This window comes from Xenopus laevis, chromosome 8L (assembly GCF_017654675.1).
Source record: "Xenopus laevis strain J_2021 chromosome 8L, Xenopus_laevis_v10.1, whole genome shotgun sequence".
In the NCBI taxonomy this organism is placed as follows: Eukaryota; Metazoa; Chordata; class Amphibia; order Anura; family Pipidae; genus Xenopus; species Xenopus laevis.
In genome coordinates this window covers 63,455,011-63,475,575 of record NC_054385.1, presented here as the reverse complement: position 1 = coordinate 63,475,575, position 20,565 = coordinate 63,455,011, and the positions used below count along the sequence as shown (strand labels likewise).

Genomic DNA, 20,565 nt, shown 5'->3' with positions numbered 1-20,565 from the left:
CAAATCTCCGTAACGACCACTTTACAATGAAAAAAAGGTGACAGAGTGGCTGAATAACTCTGTAAGCCTGCATGGGGTTGGTAAAGGGTTCCTACAAGTCAAAGATAAACTATTATTCAAGTATCAAGTATATCTTTGTAAAACAAACAAAGTACATTTATATTTATTTTTGGAAGTTAGATTGTGTTGTATATCAGATCTCTGCCTGGTTTGGCTATCCACAAGCTAATGCAGTCCTTACCCAAATGCCCTATAAGCTCGGAATTCAGTCTTGAGGGGCTAAGTCAACAGGTTTTATTAGTCCTTGAATGGCTGCCTATAATGCCATTTTCTCCTCCACCCATATGTGTAAGCACTGCAGTGACAGAAATTGAATCCACCTGCCACACGGTGGATTGTAGCTAGAAAGCTCATTTCCTAAAAGATGAACATTTCTCTCATATGAAATGAAAATCTTGCTGCAAAATATATATTTTATTTGCAGTTACCAACAGATATAGCTTTGGGTAGTGACTATAACTCACAGAGATGCCTTACACAGAGTAATGTTCAGGCTATGCTAGCATTGTGGTACTGTTTTATTTTGCCATCCACATAAATAGGCAAATTTTGTTTATGTCAAAATAAAGTGACTGGGGCCATATTGTATGTATGTATGTATTATTTATTTATAGAGCATTAAAAATGTACACAGTTCTTTATACAGCATAAATACAAAACGGGTATAGTCATTATAAGTTATACAGTAAAAATACATACAGTATTCTTAAACTTGTCACAGGGGGTCATCATCATGGAAAGTGTCTGCAACACTCACATGCTCAGTGGGCTCTGAGCAGCTGTTGAGAAGATAAGCTTAGGGGTCATTGCAAATTATCAAGCAGAAAATGAGGTTGGCCTGTAATATAAGCAGATGCTACGGGGCTGATTATTAAATTCTGATGCTAGTTGCACTGGTTTCTGTGCTGCCATGTAGTAATTATCCATATTAATTACTAATTAGCCTTATACTGTGACTGTGATTTATTTTCTATGTGCACTGTATATTTTGATTCAGTCCCTAAGCTCAGTAACTGATAGCAGCACAGAGCATGTGCAGTGAATCAGCAGAAAAGAAGATGGGGAGCTACTGGGGCATCTTTGGAGACAAAGATCTTCACTGCTAAAGGACTGTGGTAACATGGGGTTGATAAAGAAGCCCAAAACATAACATACAACATTTCTGGCCTACTTCTTTAGTATAAAGGGCAACAATCATAACTAAAAGCATTCGCTAAGTAAATACACTATGTGAAAGTTCAAGAAATCCGATTTTTAAAACAATTAGAATTGTAAATAATCAGCATCCTATACCTTCTGCAAAATCTCCCATATCTCCACTGCAGTTCTCGCTGAGGCATACATCTTGGATTTCACTGGCTCCTCTTACCTATATCTTCACAGCCAACAACAGCTCTGAAATCTCCTTGGTTGCTTAGAAACCCTTCTAAGCTGTTTTAAAATCAGCCAAACCTCTGTGTTAGGTGCTATTCAGTAGTGCTGCCACCTTCTGGAAGTTAGTGTGTGCCCTTCATTTGCATAATAACATCACCAGCAGGGGACAAGATAGGGAAATCTCCTGATACTTCTAGTGGAGGAGTTTACTAAAACAAGGCATTCTGGGTAGAATACTCATGGCAGTGATACAATCTGAGCATGCTCCTGAAATTTGCATGTTATGGTCACCGTTATAGTCAATGTATGGACTCCCTCAGTGAAAGAACCAATTTGACAACGTAAGCGATTTTTTAAAACTTGCAGTTTTTTCAAAAAAACTATATATGTAGTTTGATTTCATCTGTTTAGGTTGTACTGGTCAGATTGTTAATATTTGTTTGTTTTTGGCTGTGATAGGTGCCCTTTAACTTTCGTTGTCCTTCAAAGCTGCCTCAATGGGAAGTGGGGGCATTTTGCAATGATATCATGCAGTATCAAACATTCTTTTGGCATATATTTATACATATGAGGGAGAACCATTATTTGTTGTTTCAAAGGAAGCATTCTAAATTGGCAGCCACAGCAGAAGAATAATCTATTTATAATCAGTAGGGGTGCTGATGGTTCTGCTGCTGCTGTATTGTCAATGAAGACTGCTGTTATCCTTATTTATACTTACAGATATACAAAGAAGACACCCTCTACTGATAAATAAGACTTTAATTCCTTGATTTTAAGTCCATGTCCCTTCTAACTGAATCATTTCGAAAATCTAATGTAGCAAATGTGCACCTAAATGAATCATGCCTTTTATATCTGTGCCTGTATGTTTTCTTCATTATTTATCAGTTTGAGCATGTGTTTAATTTCTCGTCATCTCATTTCCTGCTTTCTTTAAAAGGCATATATTAACAAACCATGCGTTTTCTGTCGGCTTCCTGCTGCTAATTTATGCCAGAATGCTCACCCAAAGGATCTCGCTGTCAGAGAAGTTCATTCCAAATGTTTTCTATAGCCAGATGAAAGCCTTTGGGGATTCATTTAGAAGGGGACGAAGAGATATGAGTAGCTTCCCTAGCTGTTGTCATGCACTGTGACCTTATCAGATGAAACTTACAGTAGGGCACACTGCATCTGTGTCACCGACTAGTTAGCGGTTAAAAGGAGACAAAATGGGGAAATGCATGTGGCTAAAGCAAAGCAAGTAAGGATACAAAGGATTACAGCTGTAATAAATACATTTTCTATATTAAAAAAAATGAGAAACAGCATTTCAGTATAGTTATCATGCCTTAAGCACTTTCATTCAAACATGCACAGGTGTATAACTACAGGAATCAGACCCTGAAACCGCTCGGTTCTATAATAATATATAATAAATGCAGAACTTAATGTACTTGCAGGGCTTTTATTAACCTTTTAATCACGTACTTGGTGCCGCCGTCACAGAAGGGTATGTGTGTAATGTATATAAATATATATATATATATATATATATATATATATATATATATATATATATATATATATATATATATATATGGGGGATATTGTTAATAATATACACATTTATGACTACATTCATAAACAAAATTTCATGCATGCACATAATCTTTCAAAGAGAGACAGATACCATAGAAAATATGTTATGATAATGTACTCATACAGGGCCAGTGTCACTTTTTTACAACCCAACACTGTAAGAATATAGTATTTTTTCAAAACAGACTTCGAGATTCCAGATATGATTGTGTACTAAGCATTTCCCTATGCAGGAATACAGGCTCTGTGTGAACCTGAGTCAACCTGAGTATAAATTTTCTAAAAATCACAGCTAATGCATTATGTGTGCTCCACATCTCTGTGATATGATTCTCATCCCTCATAGAATTGTATCTGCAGTGTCACACATTAACCAGTAACATAATAAAAGCACTTTTACAGTAGTAACCAAGGAGAAAGAATAAAACAGTGGTTGCAGTGGTAAACATTGCTGGAAAAACATAAAGGCTATTGCTTGTTTTGTTAACTTCTGTTTGTAGTAGCCCTACTAACCAATAAGATGTTTGCTTTTAAACAGATGGAGAGTAAATTATACCTGCTAATAGATTGCTATAGGTAACTAAATCTGTAGCAAAGCAGGCAACTTTTTTAAGTAACACCTTATTATCTACTGTTTTACTGTTATTGGCCATTTGCAGTTATTACCTTTAACATGCACCATTCTAGCTGCATTTGTGTGTCTATAAAACTTATAGGGGCAGATTTACTAAAGGGTGAAGTGGGTGTCACTAGCGAAAATTCACCAGAAATCCCATTTGCAGGGACATTGCCAATTTAGTAATAGGTCTAGAGAATAATTCACTATCGCAGTTTCGCGCCCTACCGCCAGGCAAATTTTACAGAACGTTACCTCTTTCGCCAGAGTTTCCTTCTCCACCTTAGACCTGGTGAACTGATAAAATGAAGCTTTATCCTCCTCAATCTTATGTCAGTGACATCATATCCTGTATGCTGAAAAGTCATAAAAGTTCTAAAAAAACGCTGGTGGTTCTTCATATTTTAAAGCGGGATTGCCTTCAAAAGTTGTAACTATTGAAAATTTTTGTTTTAACATTTTTTGCCAACCATTTGGGGGACATGCCACATTTGTTTTAGGATGGGCTTGTGTCTAGGGCATTGGAGGATCTCTTTACTCTTATTTTGCTTCCTTTGACATTACACCAACATCTCTAATTAAGACGTCCATACGAATTATATGTACCTGCCCTATTCAAATGAACCTAAGCGTAAGTACTAACAAAGTTTCGCTAGGCAGAAATGAACACTAGCGAAAGTTCACTATGAAACGCTCGAGCTGAGGAACTAACACTAGTGAAACTTCGCCCAGTGTTTGGCTGCTGAGAGGCAACTTCTCATTTTAGTGAATTAGCGTAGTGGTAACGAAATTGCGCCTGGCGCAGTGGCATTGAGTGTGGAGAACAAACAAGGGAAAGTTGCGCTCACCACTAATTTTTAAAACCAATTGAGTGTGGAGAAGCCTTCACAGGCGACAATTTGCCCCTTGGCCCAATTTGGCCCACAGTATCAATCTAGCACTATAGGAAAACAGTGGGCTGTGTTAACTCAGGCATTAACTTGTGGTAGAACGCATAAAAAAACACCACAAAGAAACAGCTGCTGATATATGAACGTGTTATACAAGAATAATATAAGTATAATGCAAATAGATTTATTTTATACAAAAATAAGTGCACTTTGCTTGTGATTTTAAACCCACTTAAACTTTCTCCACCAACTTTTTTTGATCTTGTTGGAGTGTGTGTTGCCAACAACATATGGTTTAGCATAAGGTTGGTAGCAAGGTCCTTCATAGCCAGTCATGTCTGACAGGATAATGAAATAAAAGGTGTAAAGTTTAACCAGGTCTGCTCACCCACAGCAACCAAGCTGTTTGTTTTTTTAACCTGCTAATGAATTGTTTGCCATGCCTGAAGCAAACGTCACACTTTTTATTACATTTCCCCATTTAGATTTTACAATATGTGGCAGGTAGGGGTTTCTACTGCCTTTTTTATTAACATATTGTCTATTTTTAAAAGGAACCATTTCATCTTTATGAATCTGAGTGAAAGTCAATTTGTCTGCATGCTTATTCACAAGTTATTGCAGGTAAAAGAATGTCATCTTCAGAACACATCAGCTTTTGGCTCTGTTCTGTAGCAGCTCTATTAAAAACAGCAGTCGTTGCTTGAACTCACACTAATGGCAGACATTCAATTCCATCATCTGAAAGAGGTCTACAGCATATCCACCAGGAGGAGGAGAACTAGGGATGCACTGAATAAACTATTTAAGGATTCGGGCAAATTCCAAATCCTTTGTGAAAGATTCAGCTGAATTCAAACCATTTGCATATGCAAATTAGGGAAAGAATGAGGAAAGTGAACTTTGTGTGTGGTTAAAAAATTTTTGGACTTCCATGCTTGTGTGACGAATAGTCATGTGATTTTTTGGATTCTGATTCAGTTCTGCCAGGCACTTGGATTTGGCCGAAGCTTGCTAAAAAAGGCAGAATCTTGGCCGAATCACAAACTGAATACTGGATTAAGTGCATCCCTAAGGAAAACAAAATAGGGAGAGAAAATCCCTGAATATTTTGAACTGAAAAAGTACAGGATTTTTTTTTAGCTGGCCCACTTTACCTCAGAAAGGTATTGTCTGCAATGGGACCCATTGCTGCATCAACATTTTATTTTATTATTATTACTAACAGAAATCATGCACTCCTGATTTCTGTTAGTAATATATATAATAAAATGTTGATGCAGCAATGGGTCCCATTGCAGACAATACCTTTCTGAGGTAAAGTGGGCCAGCTAAAAAAAAATCTTAAAGGGGTGGTTCACCTTTAAGTTAACTTTTATTGTGTTATAGAATGAATTTTAAGCAACTTTTTGACTGGCCATTGTTTTTTCTTTTTTATAATTTTTATAATTATTTGTATTATTCTTCTGACTCTTTCCAGCTTTGAAATGGGGGTCACTGACCCCATCTACAAATAAATGCTCTGTAAGGCTACACATTTATAGTTGTTGCTACTTTTTATTGCCAATCTTTCTATTCAGGCCTTCTCCTGTTCATATTGCATTCTCTCATTCAAATCAGTGCATGGTTGCTAGGGTAATTTGGACCCTAGCGACTACATTGCTGAAACTGCAAACTGGAGAGCTGCTAAATAACAAGCTACAAAAACCACAAATAATAAAAAATAAAAACCCAATTACATATTGTCTCTGTATATCAATCTCTGCATCATACTAAAAAGTTCATTTAAGGTGAACAACCCCTTTAATAAAAATATCTTTGAAAAGGAATGATAGAAAGGAATAGAAATTTGATGAGCTAAGAATAGAACTTGATGGGCATGAGACATATAGCCAACCCCAATAAATAAGTTGCAATGTTGTTTTGCACTCTCTATGCAGTCAGACGCCCAGATACTTCAAGTAAGTTTAACTTCGCTGTGCATGAGTTCTGTGTTGTCTCCACGCATGGCTGTCTGTGCAGGGCTGTGGAGTAGATACATAAATCCTTCAACTCGACTTTCTCTGACTCTACCTCTGTTTTTAAAGGAAGGGTAACACCAAAAATTTAAAGTGAATCAAAGTAATTCAAATATAATGTACTGTTGCTCTGCAGTGGTAAAACTGGTGTGTTTGCTTACTACTATAGTTAATATAAATAAGCTGCTGGGTAGCCATGGTGGCAGCTATTGAAAAAAAGGCACAGGTTACATTGCAGATAACAGAGAAAACACTATTGTATTGGGCAGGGCTCATCTGCTATGTGCTATGTAACCTGTGCCTTTTCTCCTTTTTTCAAGCTTGAAGTTTGCTTGTGAGGCAACTTCGGGCACTTTTGGAAAACCGAAGCAATGCTTATGCCATCCCTCTGGCGATTCACATTCTTGCCGGTGGGAAGGCATTTTGGGGAGATTAGTCACCCGCAGAAGCGAAAATTTATCACAGGCAACTAAATATGTTAGTTACTTTAAATCCTTTTTAATTTTTGTGTCATTGTTCGTTTAATGTATTTTCCATGTTGATTGAAAGAAATTAAAGGGGTTGTTCACCGTAAAACGCTTTTTTCAGTTCAGTTTGCTTCAGACTGTTAACCAGAAATAAAGACTTTTTCCAATTCCTTTCTGTTTTCTATTTGTGATCGTTTTTCTAATACTATAAGTATAAATTTTCATTTTTTACCTTCTAAAGCAGCTCAGGGGGGGGGGGGTTCCAACTCTTTAACTGTTCTAAACTGATACATCAATTGATACATTTTTATCTTTGTCTCTTCTGAGCAGAATCCCTGAGTTACATTTAGGGCTATTCCACACGGGGAGATAGCGACGCGTTTGCGGTCGCGGCGACAAAGCGCCGCGACAGTCGCCGCGACCGGCGCAGGCGACAGTTTTGTATGGGCGCCTATGTAAAAACGCCTGTGCTAACCACACGAGGCGATGCGCTTTTCAACAGTCGCCTGAAAATGCCTCGCCAGGCTTTTTCAGGCGACTGTTGAAAAGCGCATCGCCTCGTGTGGTTAGCACAGGCGTTTTTACATAGGCGCCCATACAAAACTGTCGCCTGCGCCGGTCGCGGCGACTGTCGCGGCGCTTTGTCGCCGCGACCGCAAACGCGTCGCTATCTCCCCGTGTGGACTAGCCCTTAAGGTAGTTTTTATAATTGATAATATAGTTGTTAATATTCCAAAGATACTGCTGATAAATATATCAACATATGTAGCCACTTAATGTATCCAATTATAACAGTACAGAATGCTCCAGGATCACTTAGCTGCCAGGCTGAAACACCAGAAACATGAACATTAATCTTTAAACTTCAGTTTTGGAAAAACAATAAGAAATGGAAAGCAACTGAAAAAAGTCTTCATTTCTGGTTAACAATCTGAAAACAATTAAACTGAAAAAAGTGTTCTTAGAAACAGAACTGCTTCTGCGATATCCTTTTTTCATAGAAGTTCTTAAATCTGATTTGACCATTTTCAGTGCTTGTATTTAAAGTTATTAGGATTCGGAGTCTGTACTTTTCTGGCAACTCAGACTCCAGATATCCAAAATTGCTTCCAACTCCACATCTCTGTGTCTGAATCTACCTTTCTCACACTAATGCAAATATACAGTCTCATAGTTATTCTTTGCTTACAATGATGATGTGATCATTTATTAGAGGTGCTTCATTTTAATCATTGTGATTTGTTAACTTTACCCAGCATGCATAATTAGTCTGAAATCAGAGCTACCATCAGTAATCACAGGGCTCCAAATTATTACGGGGCCCCAAATTATTACTGGTCCACTTGTCAATTGGGCTCCCTTGTGTAGCCAGTCCATGTAGCTCAAACACTGAACCTTCTAAGATTTCTTACAGATTGCTGGACCCCAGACAAGTTGCTAATTTTAAATACTTTCCCAGTGTGTTAAGCAGTTGATAAAAAATGCACTGGGTGCCATTTATATCTTAGTGTCGCAGTATATACGTGTGTGCATTAGTACAAGGACCAGAACTATATGCTGTCAGTTCACTCCTTATAGTGTGTGCACTGACAGTGTGCAACTTGGAGATAACAAATAGATTTTGCATCCCTGTGGACTTTGGCTATTGACAAATAGTGCATTTTCAGTGCTTTCGCCATTGTCAACGCTGATGGGCTGATCCGTACAAAAAAAAAACAGATAGCGTTTTCTTAGCTGCTATAAAAATGTGCCAGTATCCTAAATGCCATTTCAGAATTAATTGGAATAAATGGCTTAATGTAATATATAAAAGTATTTTTAGTGCATGTTTTTATGGTCTTACACTCTTTGCAGTCAGGCACCCTGAATCTTCACGTAAGTCTTTCTCTGTATATTCTGCATGGTATTGCTGGCATGCGTATCGTTTCTGTGTCTGCTTTGTATGTGCAAAAGTTGATAGTACCATTTCCTTCAATATATATAGAGCTGCATCAAATCCATAATTTTTGGATTTAACCTAAAAGGTTATATAAATTCCAATAAAATGTAAGCAAAAGAATCGGCTATGAATCCCAACAAAATTATGGATTCCATTCATATTATATCCTATGATTTTTTCGAACGCTAACATTTCTTTTTAGTGTTTCCCATGGTTTTCACTTTGTTTCTCTTATTTTATCTGTTTGCCCTCACACTTATTACTTCTATTCTATTTTCACCTTAAACCTTTCCTCTTTTCTCTCAGAATGATTTTTGTGCCAGATTTCGAGCCAGCTGTGACCGCCAGTGGTCATGGTCACCTAATGGTGTTGTCACTGACAGGCTGACTCATATCACTGCAAGATCACTGCACCAACAGTGGGCTCTTTTTCACAAATTACTTGCAGCATTTAAGTGCTAAATCTTGCAGTAAATTGCTCTTCTCGCTGGCAATAATGCTCCCCAAAATATTCTCCCATCTACATGAATTGAAATTACTGCTTGTTTTTTTTTTTTTAAACCGTGGTTTATCTTCAGGCACAATTCCTATTGACATCTATAGACACTTGACAGTTTTCACTTGCCAAGTTTTTTCATGCAACTTTTTGGGTGCTTTTTTTTTCTAAAATACAATCATTTGAGCAATCAAAACATACATTTGTGTTTGCATTTTCTCAACATATTTTATTGAATTGAACAATAACTTTAGAATTTTGCTAAATCTGCCTCTATGACAAAAAAATCCTAATCCTGATATAATTTTAGGATTTTTTAAAATGGAGAGCCAGGGGAAATATTTTTGTTTTCCTTTTTAAATTCTGTTTGTTTGGACAAAATCAGAACCCTAATCAGGAAGAAGGGAAAAGCAGCAAAAGAAGTTTATTATATCTGAGGGATTTATATTGCTATTGTTATCAATAGTGCTTGTAGTTTTCTCATTATCCCCCATCTCAGTGTGCATTTGCCTATTACTATTTACCTCCTATTGCTTGTTCCTTGTACCTACTCTTCACCCTCTCTCTGTAGTGCTTCCTCTTACTTCCTCTCATTACCTCTCAAATGATGGAGGTTTTTGAAGGGTCTGTAAAAAAATCTCTTTGACCTAAATACAGATTGAATGAAGGGGAAGTAAGGGAGAGAGTGCAGGGTAGGGTAAGGTAACAGGGAGGGTAGGTACAATCCTTCCCAAACTTTCCCAACATAGCTACACCATTTTTCTTCATTTTGCACATGCATTTGGGACATTCATCTACTTTCCACCCAAATTCTTTTCTTTTTTCTCAGTCCTGTTTTCTCCCAATTTACTTTCCTCCTGTTTCACCTAAATGCACCCTCTCCCTTCCTCTGTGTTCTATCTTTTCTTACTGTCCACCTCCATTTATTCGCTATACCTGTCTAGCCCAATTCATCCCCTTCCCTAACCTGATTACTCATGTTCTTCTCTGCCACTTGTTGTTTACCAAATTTCTTTCATGCTGTCCGTCTGTTTACACAGTCAATTTTTATATGTCCATGATCATTTCACACCTCTCCTTTTAATGTGTCTATGTCGCCTTCACTTTATTCTCTTTATCATTTTTACTCAACCCATTCCCCTTATTTTCTTAGTTATCACCTGCTTCCTCTTTCTCTACCTGGAGCATTGTTTGCATTACCCCATCCTTTCTTCCCTTTCTCTGTCTCTCATTTATGCCCCCTTCAATCTATCCCCCTCCTCTCTTCCTCTCTCATTTTTCATTCTCTTTGTAATCCCTCTCTCCCTTCGGCGTGGGTGACATCAATGTGTCTCCTCCCCCCTGCTCTCTTTCTCGCACATACTCTCTCTCTCCATCTCTCTGTTGCTCTGTAGACTGCAGAATCAAATCAAGAATCATGCAGATGCTGCGGCTCTCTTGCACCTCATCCTGGGGCTGTCACGCTCAGTTATCCCTTCTTGTCTGACTGCATCCTTTTCTATCTTTCTGGGGCTGCTTTCCTCCCATTTTCCAATTAAGATTGTTTCTTTCTTTTCTGCAGTGCAGCTATTCTATCCTCTTTCCTCATTTTGCTCCTCATCTCTATTCCTTGTCTTTCCTGCAGTTTTCCTTTTTTTTTCTCATTTAACCCATTTAACCCTTTTACTTGCATTCTCCTGTTGATCTCTGCTGCTGCCTTTTTGTGTCTATCCTTTTACCTATCATCTGCCATTATCTCATATTTTTCTTTCCTTCTGCACTTGGTGATACTCCTCAAACCCCCATTTTCTGTTCTCTGCACTCTCTCTGGCTTATTAATGCCCCATTTTCTATTTTCCACCACTTTCGCTGCCTTCTGAAAACCTTATGTTCTGTTCCCTTCACTTTTGCTGGCTTATCATGTCTCTCCCAGCTTCCAGTCTTCCAGGCCGCTTTCTACTCTTTAGTTCTACCACCCAGTGATGCATCCTCATTTGGTCATGTCTGTCTCTCTGTGTGTGCCTCTACTGATGCTCTTGCTGTGTGCTGCTGTCTCAGGTAAGAGAGCACTACACGTGGGTGCTCTATTCCCAATGAGTGGGGGATGGCCCGGTGGACAGGCCTGCCAGCCTGCTGCACAGATGGCTCTGGAGGATGTCAATAATAGACGGGACATCTTGCCGGAGTATGAACTGAGGCTTATTCACCATGACAGCCAGGTGAGGATGTGATCTTGGGCAGATAACAACTGCTATCTGAATTTAAAGATTGTCACTATGATGGGTACATGTAACTATAGCTATAGCTACATATAAGGGAATGATTTAGGCTTGTTAGGAAAGGAATGGCGAGTGGGTGGGGTGTAACACTTATGAGAGACTGGTTTGTGTAGCACCACTTGAGAGTGGTTTAATATTAAATGCGGTATAGATTGACTTGTAGTGAACTTGAGACAATAATATGTTTGATGTAAAAGAAAAAAATATTAGCAGCAAGATGAGGCTCACTGGGAGTATGGAACATAGATGGATTAGAAAGTGACGAAAACTGTTGTGACTTGTGAGTGCAATGAAAATGTCTCTCACTGCTGTCACATCTTACTGTGGTACTATTGACAGTGGAATTTTGGTTCCAAAAGAGATGTGGCATTAGTTACACAAACAGATGATAATTTAGGGTTGATTTCAGATGAAAGGAACAGTGGCAGAAAGTGGCAGGAGTGAACATAGGGAAAGGATGTCAGGTCAGACTGCTGAGGACATGGAGGTGTGAGCAGTCATGCATAATGTGTTCAAACAATATAGAACATAAAAAGAACTGAAAACCAAGACTTGAAAGCTAGCACTAGGGACATAAAAGACTAGGCAGGTCTTGTCCAAATAAGCCAGGCTGAAGGGAGTGGATCAGATGGATAAATATTTGTTGCTAATTTGTTACAGGGAGTTATAGCATCAAGTAAAGAGTGTCATTGCAGATGGGATTGTAAAAGAGTAGGCTGATTTATAAAAAAGCAAGCATTGAATAATCAAGGTAAAACTGAGAAGTGGACAAAGATTAATAAAAAAAGAAGGTAACTGAAACTGAGGGGGAGGTAATGTAAGATGATGTGAAAGTGACAGACTGAGAGACAGCAGGGGAGTAGTGAGAGAGTCAGTTGTTGCAGGTAGGGGGAATAGACACTGCAGGGGGCAGAGATGCAGTGAAAGTGACCTTTAGTAAGAGTGGCTCCAAGGAGGAAGAGAGCAGAGGGGGTGCAGTCAGGCCTTCTCACAGGATTACCCCCTGCGCTCTCATTATTCCTCTCAGCTCTCTCACTGTTACCACGGCAACGGAGGAAAGGGTAAAATATTCCAGAGAAGTGCGGGGGGCGAGAGAGGGAGATGGGCAGTGGGGGGGGGGGAGAGAATGAAAGAGACAGATGGGAAAAGACAAACAGGAAAGACAAAGAAATAGGAAGTAAAAATTACAGTGCGCTCTAATATATAACCTGTTTCAAAACAATTTGCTATTTGGAGAAAATAAATATACCTGCTTGATTTCATCTTTTCCAACTTATTCTGCTCTTATTCCCACACCTTATGTTTGTATCCTGTCTCTAACCCCATCTAACTACCTTCTTGACACTTCTATTTTTATTTATAGTGTGACCCTGGCCAGGCAACACGATACCTATATGAGTTACTGTATAATGACCCCATAAAGATCATGCTAATGCCAGGATGCAGCAGTGTCTCTACCCTAGTGGCAGAAGCAGCAAGAATGTGGCATCTTATTGTGGTGAGCACGTCTCTTCTTACCTTCGCTGTCTCCAAATCCTTTCTTCTTTCCCCTCAGACTTTTCTATCACTCTCTCTTTACTTTCTGCCCCCACCAATGGCTTTCCTTCCCAAGCCTTATGGATATCACTGCAACATTTGAATGTGTGTCATTTACCACTTTCATGGACTAATAAAACATTTTCACGATGCCCTTTACACCAGTAGTAATGCATGTTTGCCCCTCTCCCATGCTATTCTCAGTCTCCGTCCACTTCCCTGTTTATAACTGCACACATGCTTATGCATGTCAGGTGAAGCTGTCTAGCTAACTTCCATTAAATAGAAATCCCTCTACTGCGCACCTTCTCATCTCTCTGTTTTCACGCCTGCTTCCACCCCATCTGAATTTGCTGATCCGTGAAAAGAATGAAATTATTCAATTTCATTTCTAAATAGAATGTCTAATTAATGTATCCTCTCTGTGAGATGCCTATGAACAAGTCTGAATATCCATTTGTATAAAAAACACTGGTACAAACATAACATAAAATGTCGAAAGAATGTTCTTGTCTGTCTTCTTTTCCTCTGTCTTATATGTTATTCTCATTTGATTTGCTGCATGTGCCATTCTTCCACCCACATTTCTGTTTTCGTCTTGTTTTCTTTCTCTTCTTGTTTTTCTTATTCTGTTTCTTTCCCTCGTTAATCTGTGTGGACCCTTTTCCCCTCCATCTTGTTAACATCAGTCATTCATTTCATTTGTACCTCAATATATACATTTACTTCTCCAGTGTTTACAATCCTTTACTACACTCTATATCCTCTGTAGCTCTCTTATGGGTCCAGCTCTCCAGCACTTTCAAACCGACAGAGATTCCCCACTTTCTTCCGCACTCATCCGTCAGCCACCTTACACAATCCTACCAGAGTACAGCTCTTCAAAAAGTGGGGATGGACTAAAATTGCCACCATACAGCAGACCACTGAGGTCTTCACTTCCGTGAGTGTGTTTAATGATATTTGTTCTTATACTGCACTGCACAGAGTTGTTGTGGCATAGTGAGAAAAGCTTGAAAACCTAGGTGAAAGAATATTACACCAACTTTCTCAAAGTCACACACACCTGATAGAGGAGTTATCACTAGAAAATGAACACAATTACCACTGAGTCCAGTAAATTTCAGTGAGATGGCCCAATCATATGACTGGCCAAAAGGTCTGTCACTGCAGCATGGCTAAACATGATTGTGAATGACTAAACTACCCTACTTGAGCAAATGTGCTAATCTCTGTGCAAATGTAGTCTGGACACTAAAACCTACAAAATAGTGTATGCGGTTGCGGTTGCAGGAATGAATGAGGTTTCCTTTGCTTTGGTTGAACAAAGCCAGATAAGAGGAATCTGTTTAAAAAATGAACATTCACTTAAATAACATAGAGTTCTACCTCTAATAACAACTGCACAGTCTATTAGAGCTTTTTTTTTTTTGGAGCAAATAGAAATGAAGGACTAGGCAACACTCAAGAAGACTTTCCATTACCCTTATTTCTTGGATATGAGAAATTATCTGGTGTTGGATACAGAGATATGTATTATCATCTGTTCTGTTGTTGATTTGGTTTCTTTTTTTTTTTTTTGCTTCCACTGCTTAATGTGTAAATGTCAAAAATTGCAGAATAAGTCAATTTTTATTATGTTGGGGGGAAAACAGATTAGCTGTGTCTACCTGCAATTGGTCCATGTGAAAATGCAGCTGTCAGCAACTTACCCTTTTTTGCATTGCCAACTGTTTAAACTGCTATACGTTTACTTTGTTAAAACTACATGAAGAAAAATGCACAGATTTAACCAGGGTTTCACAAAGGTTTCTGGAGGGAGATAACACCCTACATACAAAGCAGGAGGGGTGGGCTACTGCAGGCCATCCAGATATTGTTGCAATATAACATTGGCGGGATGCTGGAAGTTAAACAACACTTGGATGCTATCACTGATATTAAATCATGGATGACTTGCTGTAAAATCTGATAGTGGGAGCCAGATCAGAGTTATTTCATGCAGTTGTGCCTGGACACATATTTTTACAAGGCTATCCATATAACCTTTCTTAAATGCTGTATATATACTGTATAAATATATATATATATATATATATATATATATATATATATATATATAGATAGATAGATAGATAGATAGATAGATAGATAGATAGATAGATAGATAGATAGATAGATATAGATATAGTATAAAACAATGCTTACAGAGATTATACTAATCCCTCCTTACCTCAGGTTTTAGAATCTGAGGTCAGTTTTACTAGGAACCAGTTAACCTACCAGTAAATTTTTCTACAGTTAAAGAAAACCAAATGGTTCTAAGCACCGTGCTACTATGCTGCCTAATGACCTGGGTAGTTGTAATAAAAAACTGTCCCTGTATATGAGTGTGACAGTGGTACTTCAAGTAATATTTAATGAAAGGGTTGTTGTGGGATTTTACACATATGGAAATGTTCAACAAAAATGTTGTTCATTCATTTTGAAGCATTTTGAAATTAAGTTGTAATATAATACACAAACTATTTAAATTTTCATTGTCATGTATGCATCGTATAGACACAGAGGCGTTAAATGACCATATAAAGGCATGAGGTCTTAGATCATTAAAATAAAAGCTGACTTCTGATATCCTCACATTTTATAATAAGGGGTAAATTGTTCTTTTTTTTCTCAATACATTTTTGACTCAACATTAATGACTCAACATCACTAAGTTTCAGAAAATTCAAAGCTCTTGTATGTTATAATGGTATTAGAAATAACAGAAGAGTAAGTGCTTTTATACAGGTCAGTACATTATTTTCCATACAAAACATACATTTTCCTGACACTTATGACCCCACTAAACATGTAATTCATGTTTCATGTGTATTTCTATAGGCATTTGAATATTTGTATCAGAAGTATATTTATAATTTGAACACTGAGTGCCTTCATATAAAATAATGATATAAAATAATAAATCATATAATTTAAGACTTCTTTCCTCAGCTGTACTGTGGAATTTGTAGATCAGCATCTGCTAATTGTAGCTGGCTAAAATAGCATTTTTTTGTTTTCTTGTTGAAAGGAGTGACATAAAATACAGCCACTAAATTGTCTATTATTGTTAAGTACTGGCATATTTCTCAGTCCTATACAAGAAGATTAGGGTGTATACACACATTAGATGAGTGATATAAAATCTGTAGAGGGCTCTGTCATTTAGAAAATTGTTTTCAGAATACTATAAACAAAAGTGTGGCTTTGTGAATTCTCTCTGAAATGGAATTTGTATTCTGGCTATGTTTTTAAGCTTATCATATTGTCAATATGGTTTTAGCAGCTATGAATGGCTGTGTGATCAGAGAGTGCTGTAAACATGCTGTCGCAACCCAAAGAGCTATTGGAAGTGTTAGTGCAGGTGAAGAATGATGGAAAGCAATGATCATCATGTAAAAGATGTGACATGTTTTCACAGTAATGTTTATAAAAGGTTTTTTTTTTGCTACTAGCTTCAAATTTTACTTGGTGAGGGGAAGTGGAGGTCCATTTAATACAAATGTTTGTAAACTAAAAACATGTAAGCGCCCAGGAAATCTCACAATGCCTGTCTGTTAGAGTCAGTTAGCTGCACATCATTCTTGTCTTCATGGTTTCAGTTAAAGAGGTGGCTCACCTTTCAGTTAAATTTAAGTATGTTATAGAATAGCTAATTCTAAACAACTTTACAACTCTACAATTTTATTTTTTATAATATTTTAATTATTTGCCTTTTCCTTCTGATTATTTTCATATTTCAAGTGGGAGTCACTGACCCAGTCTAAAAACAAATGCTTTGTAAGGCTACAGATGTGTTGTTATTTCTACTCATCTTTCTATTTAGTCCTCTCCTATTCATATTCCAGTCTCTTTTTCAAATCAATGCATGGTTGCTAGGGTAATTTGGACCCTAGCAACCAGATGGCTAAAATTGCAAAATGAGGAGCTGCTGAATAAAAAGCTAAGTAACCCAATTAAGCATTTTAAGCAATCTGGTAGCTAGGGTCCAACCCTAGCAACCATACACTGATTTGAATAAGAGACTGGCATATGAATACGAGAGGCCTGAATAGAAAGATGAGTAATAAAAAGTAGCAATAACAATACATGTGTAGCCTTACAGAGCATTTGTTTTTTAGAAGTGGTCAGTGACGCAAATTTGAAACCTGCAAAAAGTCTGAAGAAAAAGGCAAATAACTATAACTATAAAAAATAAATAATGAAAACTAATTGAAAAGTTGCTTAGAATTAGCCATTTTATAACATAATAAAAGTTACCTTAAAGGTGAACCACCCTTTTAAACGTGAACCACCCATTTAAGTTAAGGGGCCTGTGTATCCAATGATGTAATTTATTAATCTCTCTCATTTTCACAGACCCTGGATGATTTGGAAGAGCGAGTGAAGGAAGCTGGCATTGAGATAACTTTTCGACAGAGCTTTTTCTCTGACCCAGTTATCCCAGTGAAAAACCTGAAGGTATTAATTCAACTCTTTACCGGAGCTCTCTTCTAGATAGGAGATTAGCATTAGTGCTATCTAATAGATGGGAACTCCATGGCTGTAATTTTTTAGCTGTTGTTGAACTACAGCTCCATCAATACCTGACACCTCACCTGCAATGTAAACATTTTGACAGAATTTGGGATTTGCTAATAACAGCCCGCTAGCTGATTCTAGGAGATAAAGGAGTTAACACACGAATAGTCGGCCTCTCCAGCTGTACGGTGGACTGACTAAACCTGATGAAGCTTTTTAGGACATAGTTTCTAACATTCCCCCCCTCCAAATCAATCCATTTCTACTTCAGATGTTTCTTGTGGGAGATCACGGAAGATGTTGAATTGGGTAGGAAATTGATCATTATATGCAGTATGCCTAATTGGTAGGGCTTCTTTTTTGTTTCATTTCCAATGTGGCTAAAGACAAGGACAAATAGAAAATAGTCATTGGAAGGGTACTAAAATTATGTTTCTATGGCTTCAAGACTTGTTGGCAGACATTGAGAAAAATATAGAAACAGTCGCATTTATCGCGGCAATAAACAGATTTTAGGAGCCAGCACTTTTCAGAAAAGCAAGATGGCTAGAGGAAGGAACATGATATTAAAGGTAGTCAACTGAATGGGATGGATTCTGATTTAAAGTTCATGGGATATAATGGAGACTTATCCAAACTACAGATGCAATTTCCTTGATATCCTTCAAAAGTTCATTAGATGGTTGCAGATGGTACATTCTTAAATTAAATATAAATAGTTGGGCAGACTGGACTTTTGTCAGTTGTTTTATTTTTAAGTCCTGTTTTTTTATTTTTGATGTTGATTCTGCATTAATCTACTTGTTATCACTTCACCTAACTTACTGTGATTATGTCTTCTTTCTGTTACGCTCTCTCTCTCTCTGTTTGTGCTCTTTACCTCTTTGCTGGATAAATTGTTCTCTCTCTCTCTCTCTCTCTCTCTCTCTCTCTCTCTCTCTTTCTCACATAGAGGCAAGATGCAAGAATAATAGTTGGACTATTCTATGAAACTGAAGCACGAAAAGTCTTCTGTGAGGTAAGGGTTATAGCTCACCTAAAACTTGTTGCATACCATATTTAGAATTAAGATTTCTTTTTTTTATCATTAAAAATACATGTAGAAATTAAATCATCATAAATGTAATTGGATAAAAGAACATTTTTAAAGTTGGGAGCCACCATAGACAGCAATAATAATAATCTATTTATGACCGCTGCAGCAGCTCCTGTTCACATGCTTAAATGAAAGTCTCATAGCCCCCTGTGATTTGTACCATTATGTTTTTTAAAAATTCTTTTTACAGTAGCTAACCTATACAAAATATTATTTGCATTGTTTCATTAATCCATTAAACTTTTTTCAACCCTACTGCTTAGGTTTATAAAGAACGTTTATTTGGTAAGAAATATGTGTGGTTTTTGATTGGCTGGTATGCAGACAACTGGTTTAAGATCCCTGACCCAGCCATTAACTGCACCGTGGAGGAAATGACACAGGCGGTGGAAGGTCATGTGACCACAGAAATTGTCATGCTTAACCCCGAAAACACACGAGGAATCTCAAACATGGTATATGCTTACATTTTTGTATTCGCCTCTCTTACATTCTTTCTTCAACTTTGCGTCTTCCCTTTTCGTGACTCTTCTTTTACAAGAATAGAAATTATTTGTGACACCTCTTTTCATTCCAGACATCTCAGGAGTTCATGGAAAAGTTGGAAAAACGTCTTGGAGAAAACCCAGAAATGACAGGGGGGTTACAAGAAGCTCCCCTCGCATATGATGCTATTTGGGCCCTTGCTCTTGCACTTAATAAAACTGCCTATGAATTATCAAAGAAGGGTAAACGGTTGGAAGATTTCAATTATAACAATAAAATGATTAGTGAAGAAATCTACAGGGCAATGAACTCCTCTTCATTTGATGGTGTTTCAGTAAGCATAATCTTTTTTTTTGTCCTGACTTGTTCTTATGATGTTCTATACTATCAGCTTCCATCTTTCTTTATCACTGACCCACATGTTTCATCATCCCTTTCATTGCAGCATCTCCGAGCTCCATTATTTCATAACCATATATCTGTCACTGGGTCTACAGAGTCATAATTCTTTTATGTTTTTCATTGTCCTGCTTGTCACACAATGCCTCCAAAACCAAATTTCTGTGTGATAGCATCACTGTTTCCTTTCATGATAGCGTGCTTCTTCTGCTAACATTTTGCTACCTCATTACTCTTACTTTAGTATCATTGTTTTCAAGTCTCATAGATCATCGTTTTGACTTTACCCATCCATCTGCCTATGGGACTCATTTCGGTTCTGTGTTCTTATTGTGATATATATATATATACACTTTAAATCAACTGTCCAATCTATGCAAGTTAGACGACAAAAATTCCCAACAGTCTGAAGAACAGTAGGGTGTGGAACTGAAACAATCGTGCTCAACTAAAGGTGGCCATACACCAGCCGATAAAAGCAGCCGACAGACCGAGTCGGCGGCTTATTGGCCCATGTATGGGGCCCTCCCCGATCGATATCTGGCCGAAAGTCGGGCAGATGTCGATCGGACGGGACTAAAAATCCTGTCGGATCGCGGCCGCATCTGTTCGTTGATGCGGTCCCGAGATTCCGCGAACCCTAGGGCCCACGATTGGATCAGCCCGATATTGCCCACCTCAAGGTGGGCATGTCGGGGAGAGATCCGCTCGTTTGGCGACATTGCCAAATGAGCAGATCTCTCCGTGGATGGCCACCTTAACTTCAGGTGTCAGGAAAGC

General features: G+C 37.9%; 1 protein-coding gene across 4 annotated transcripts in view; it reads left to right on the top strand.

Annotated features, from left to right (window-relative positions):
- Nucleotides 1-20,565, top strand: part of gabbr1.L (gamma-aminobutyric acid (GABA) B receptor, 1 L homeolog) — a 68,770-nt gene that overhangs the window by 28,730 nt on the left and 19,475 nt on the right. For 2 of the 4 annotated variants that reach the window (XR_005963382.1, XM_041572832.1), the window contains exons 6-14: nt 6,465-6,485; nt 8,864-8,884; nt 11,482-11,642; nt 13,066-13,200; nt 14,011-14,181; nt 17,643-17,744; nt 18,757-18,822; nt 19,164-19,355; nt 19,478-19,720. Coding sequence is in view for 3 of the 4 variants with exons in the window: in XM_041572832.1 (XP_041428766.1) it covers nt 6,465-6,485; nt 8,864-8,884; nt 11,482-11,642; nt 13,066-13,200; nt 14,011-14,181; nt 17,643-17,744; nt 18,757-18,822; nt 19,164-19,355; nt 19,478-19,720 (1,112 nt within the window). In the remaining variant the exon portion in view is untranslated. The remainder of the gene's footprint in view (nt 1-6,464; nt 6,486-8,863; nt 8,885-11,481; nt 11,643-13,065; nt 13,201-14,010; nt 14,182-17,642; nt 17,745-18,756; nt 18,823-19,163; nt 19,356-19,477; nt 19,721-20,565) is intronic. The other 2 variants (XM_018230111.2, XM_018230112.2) reach the window with 2 other exon arrangements.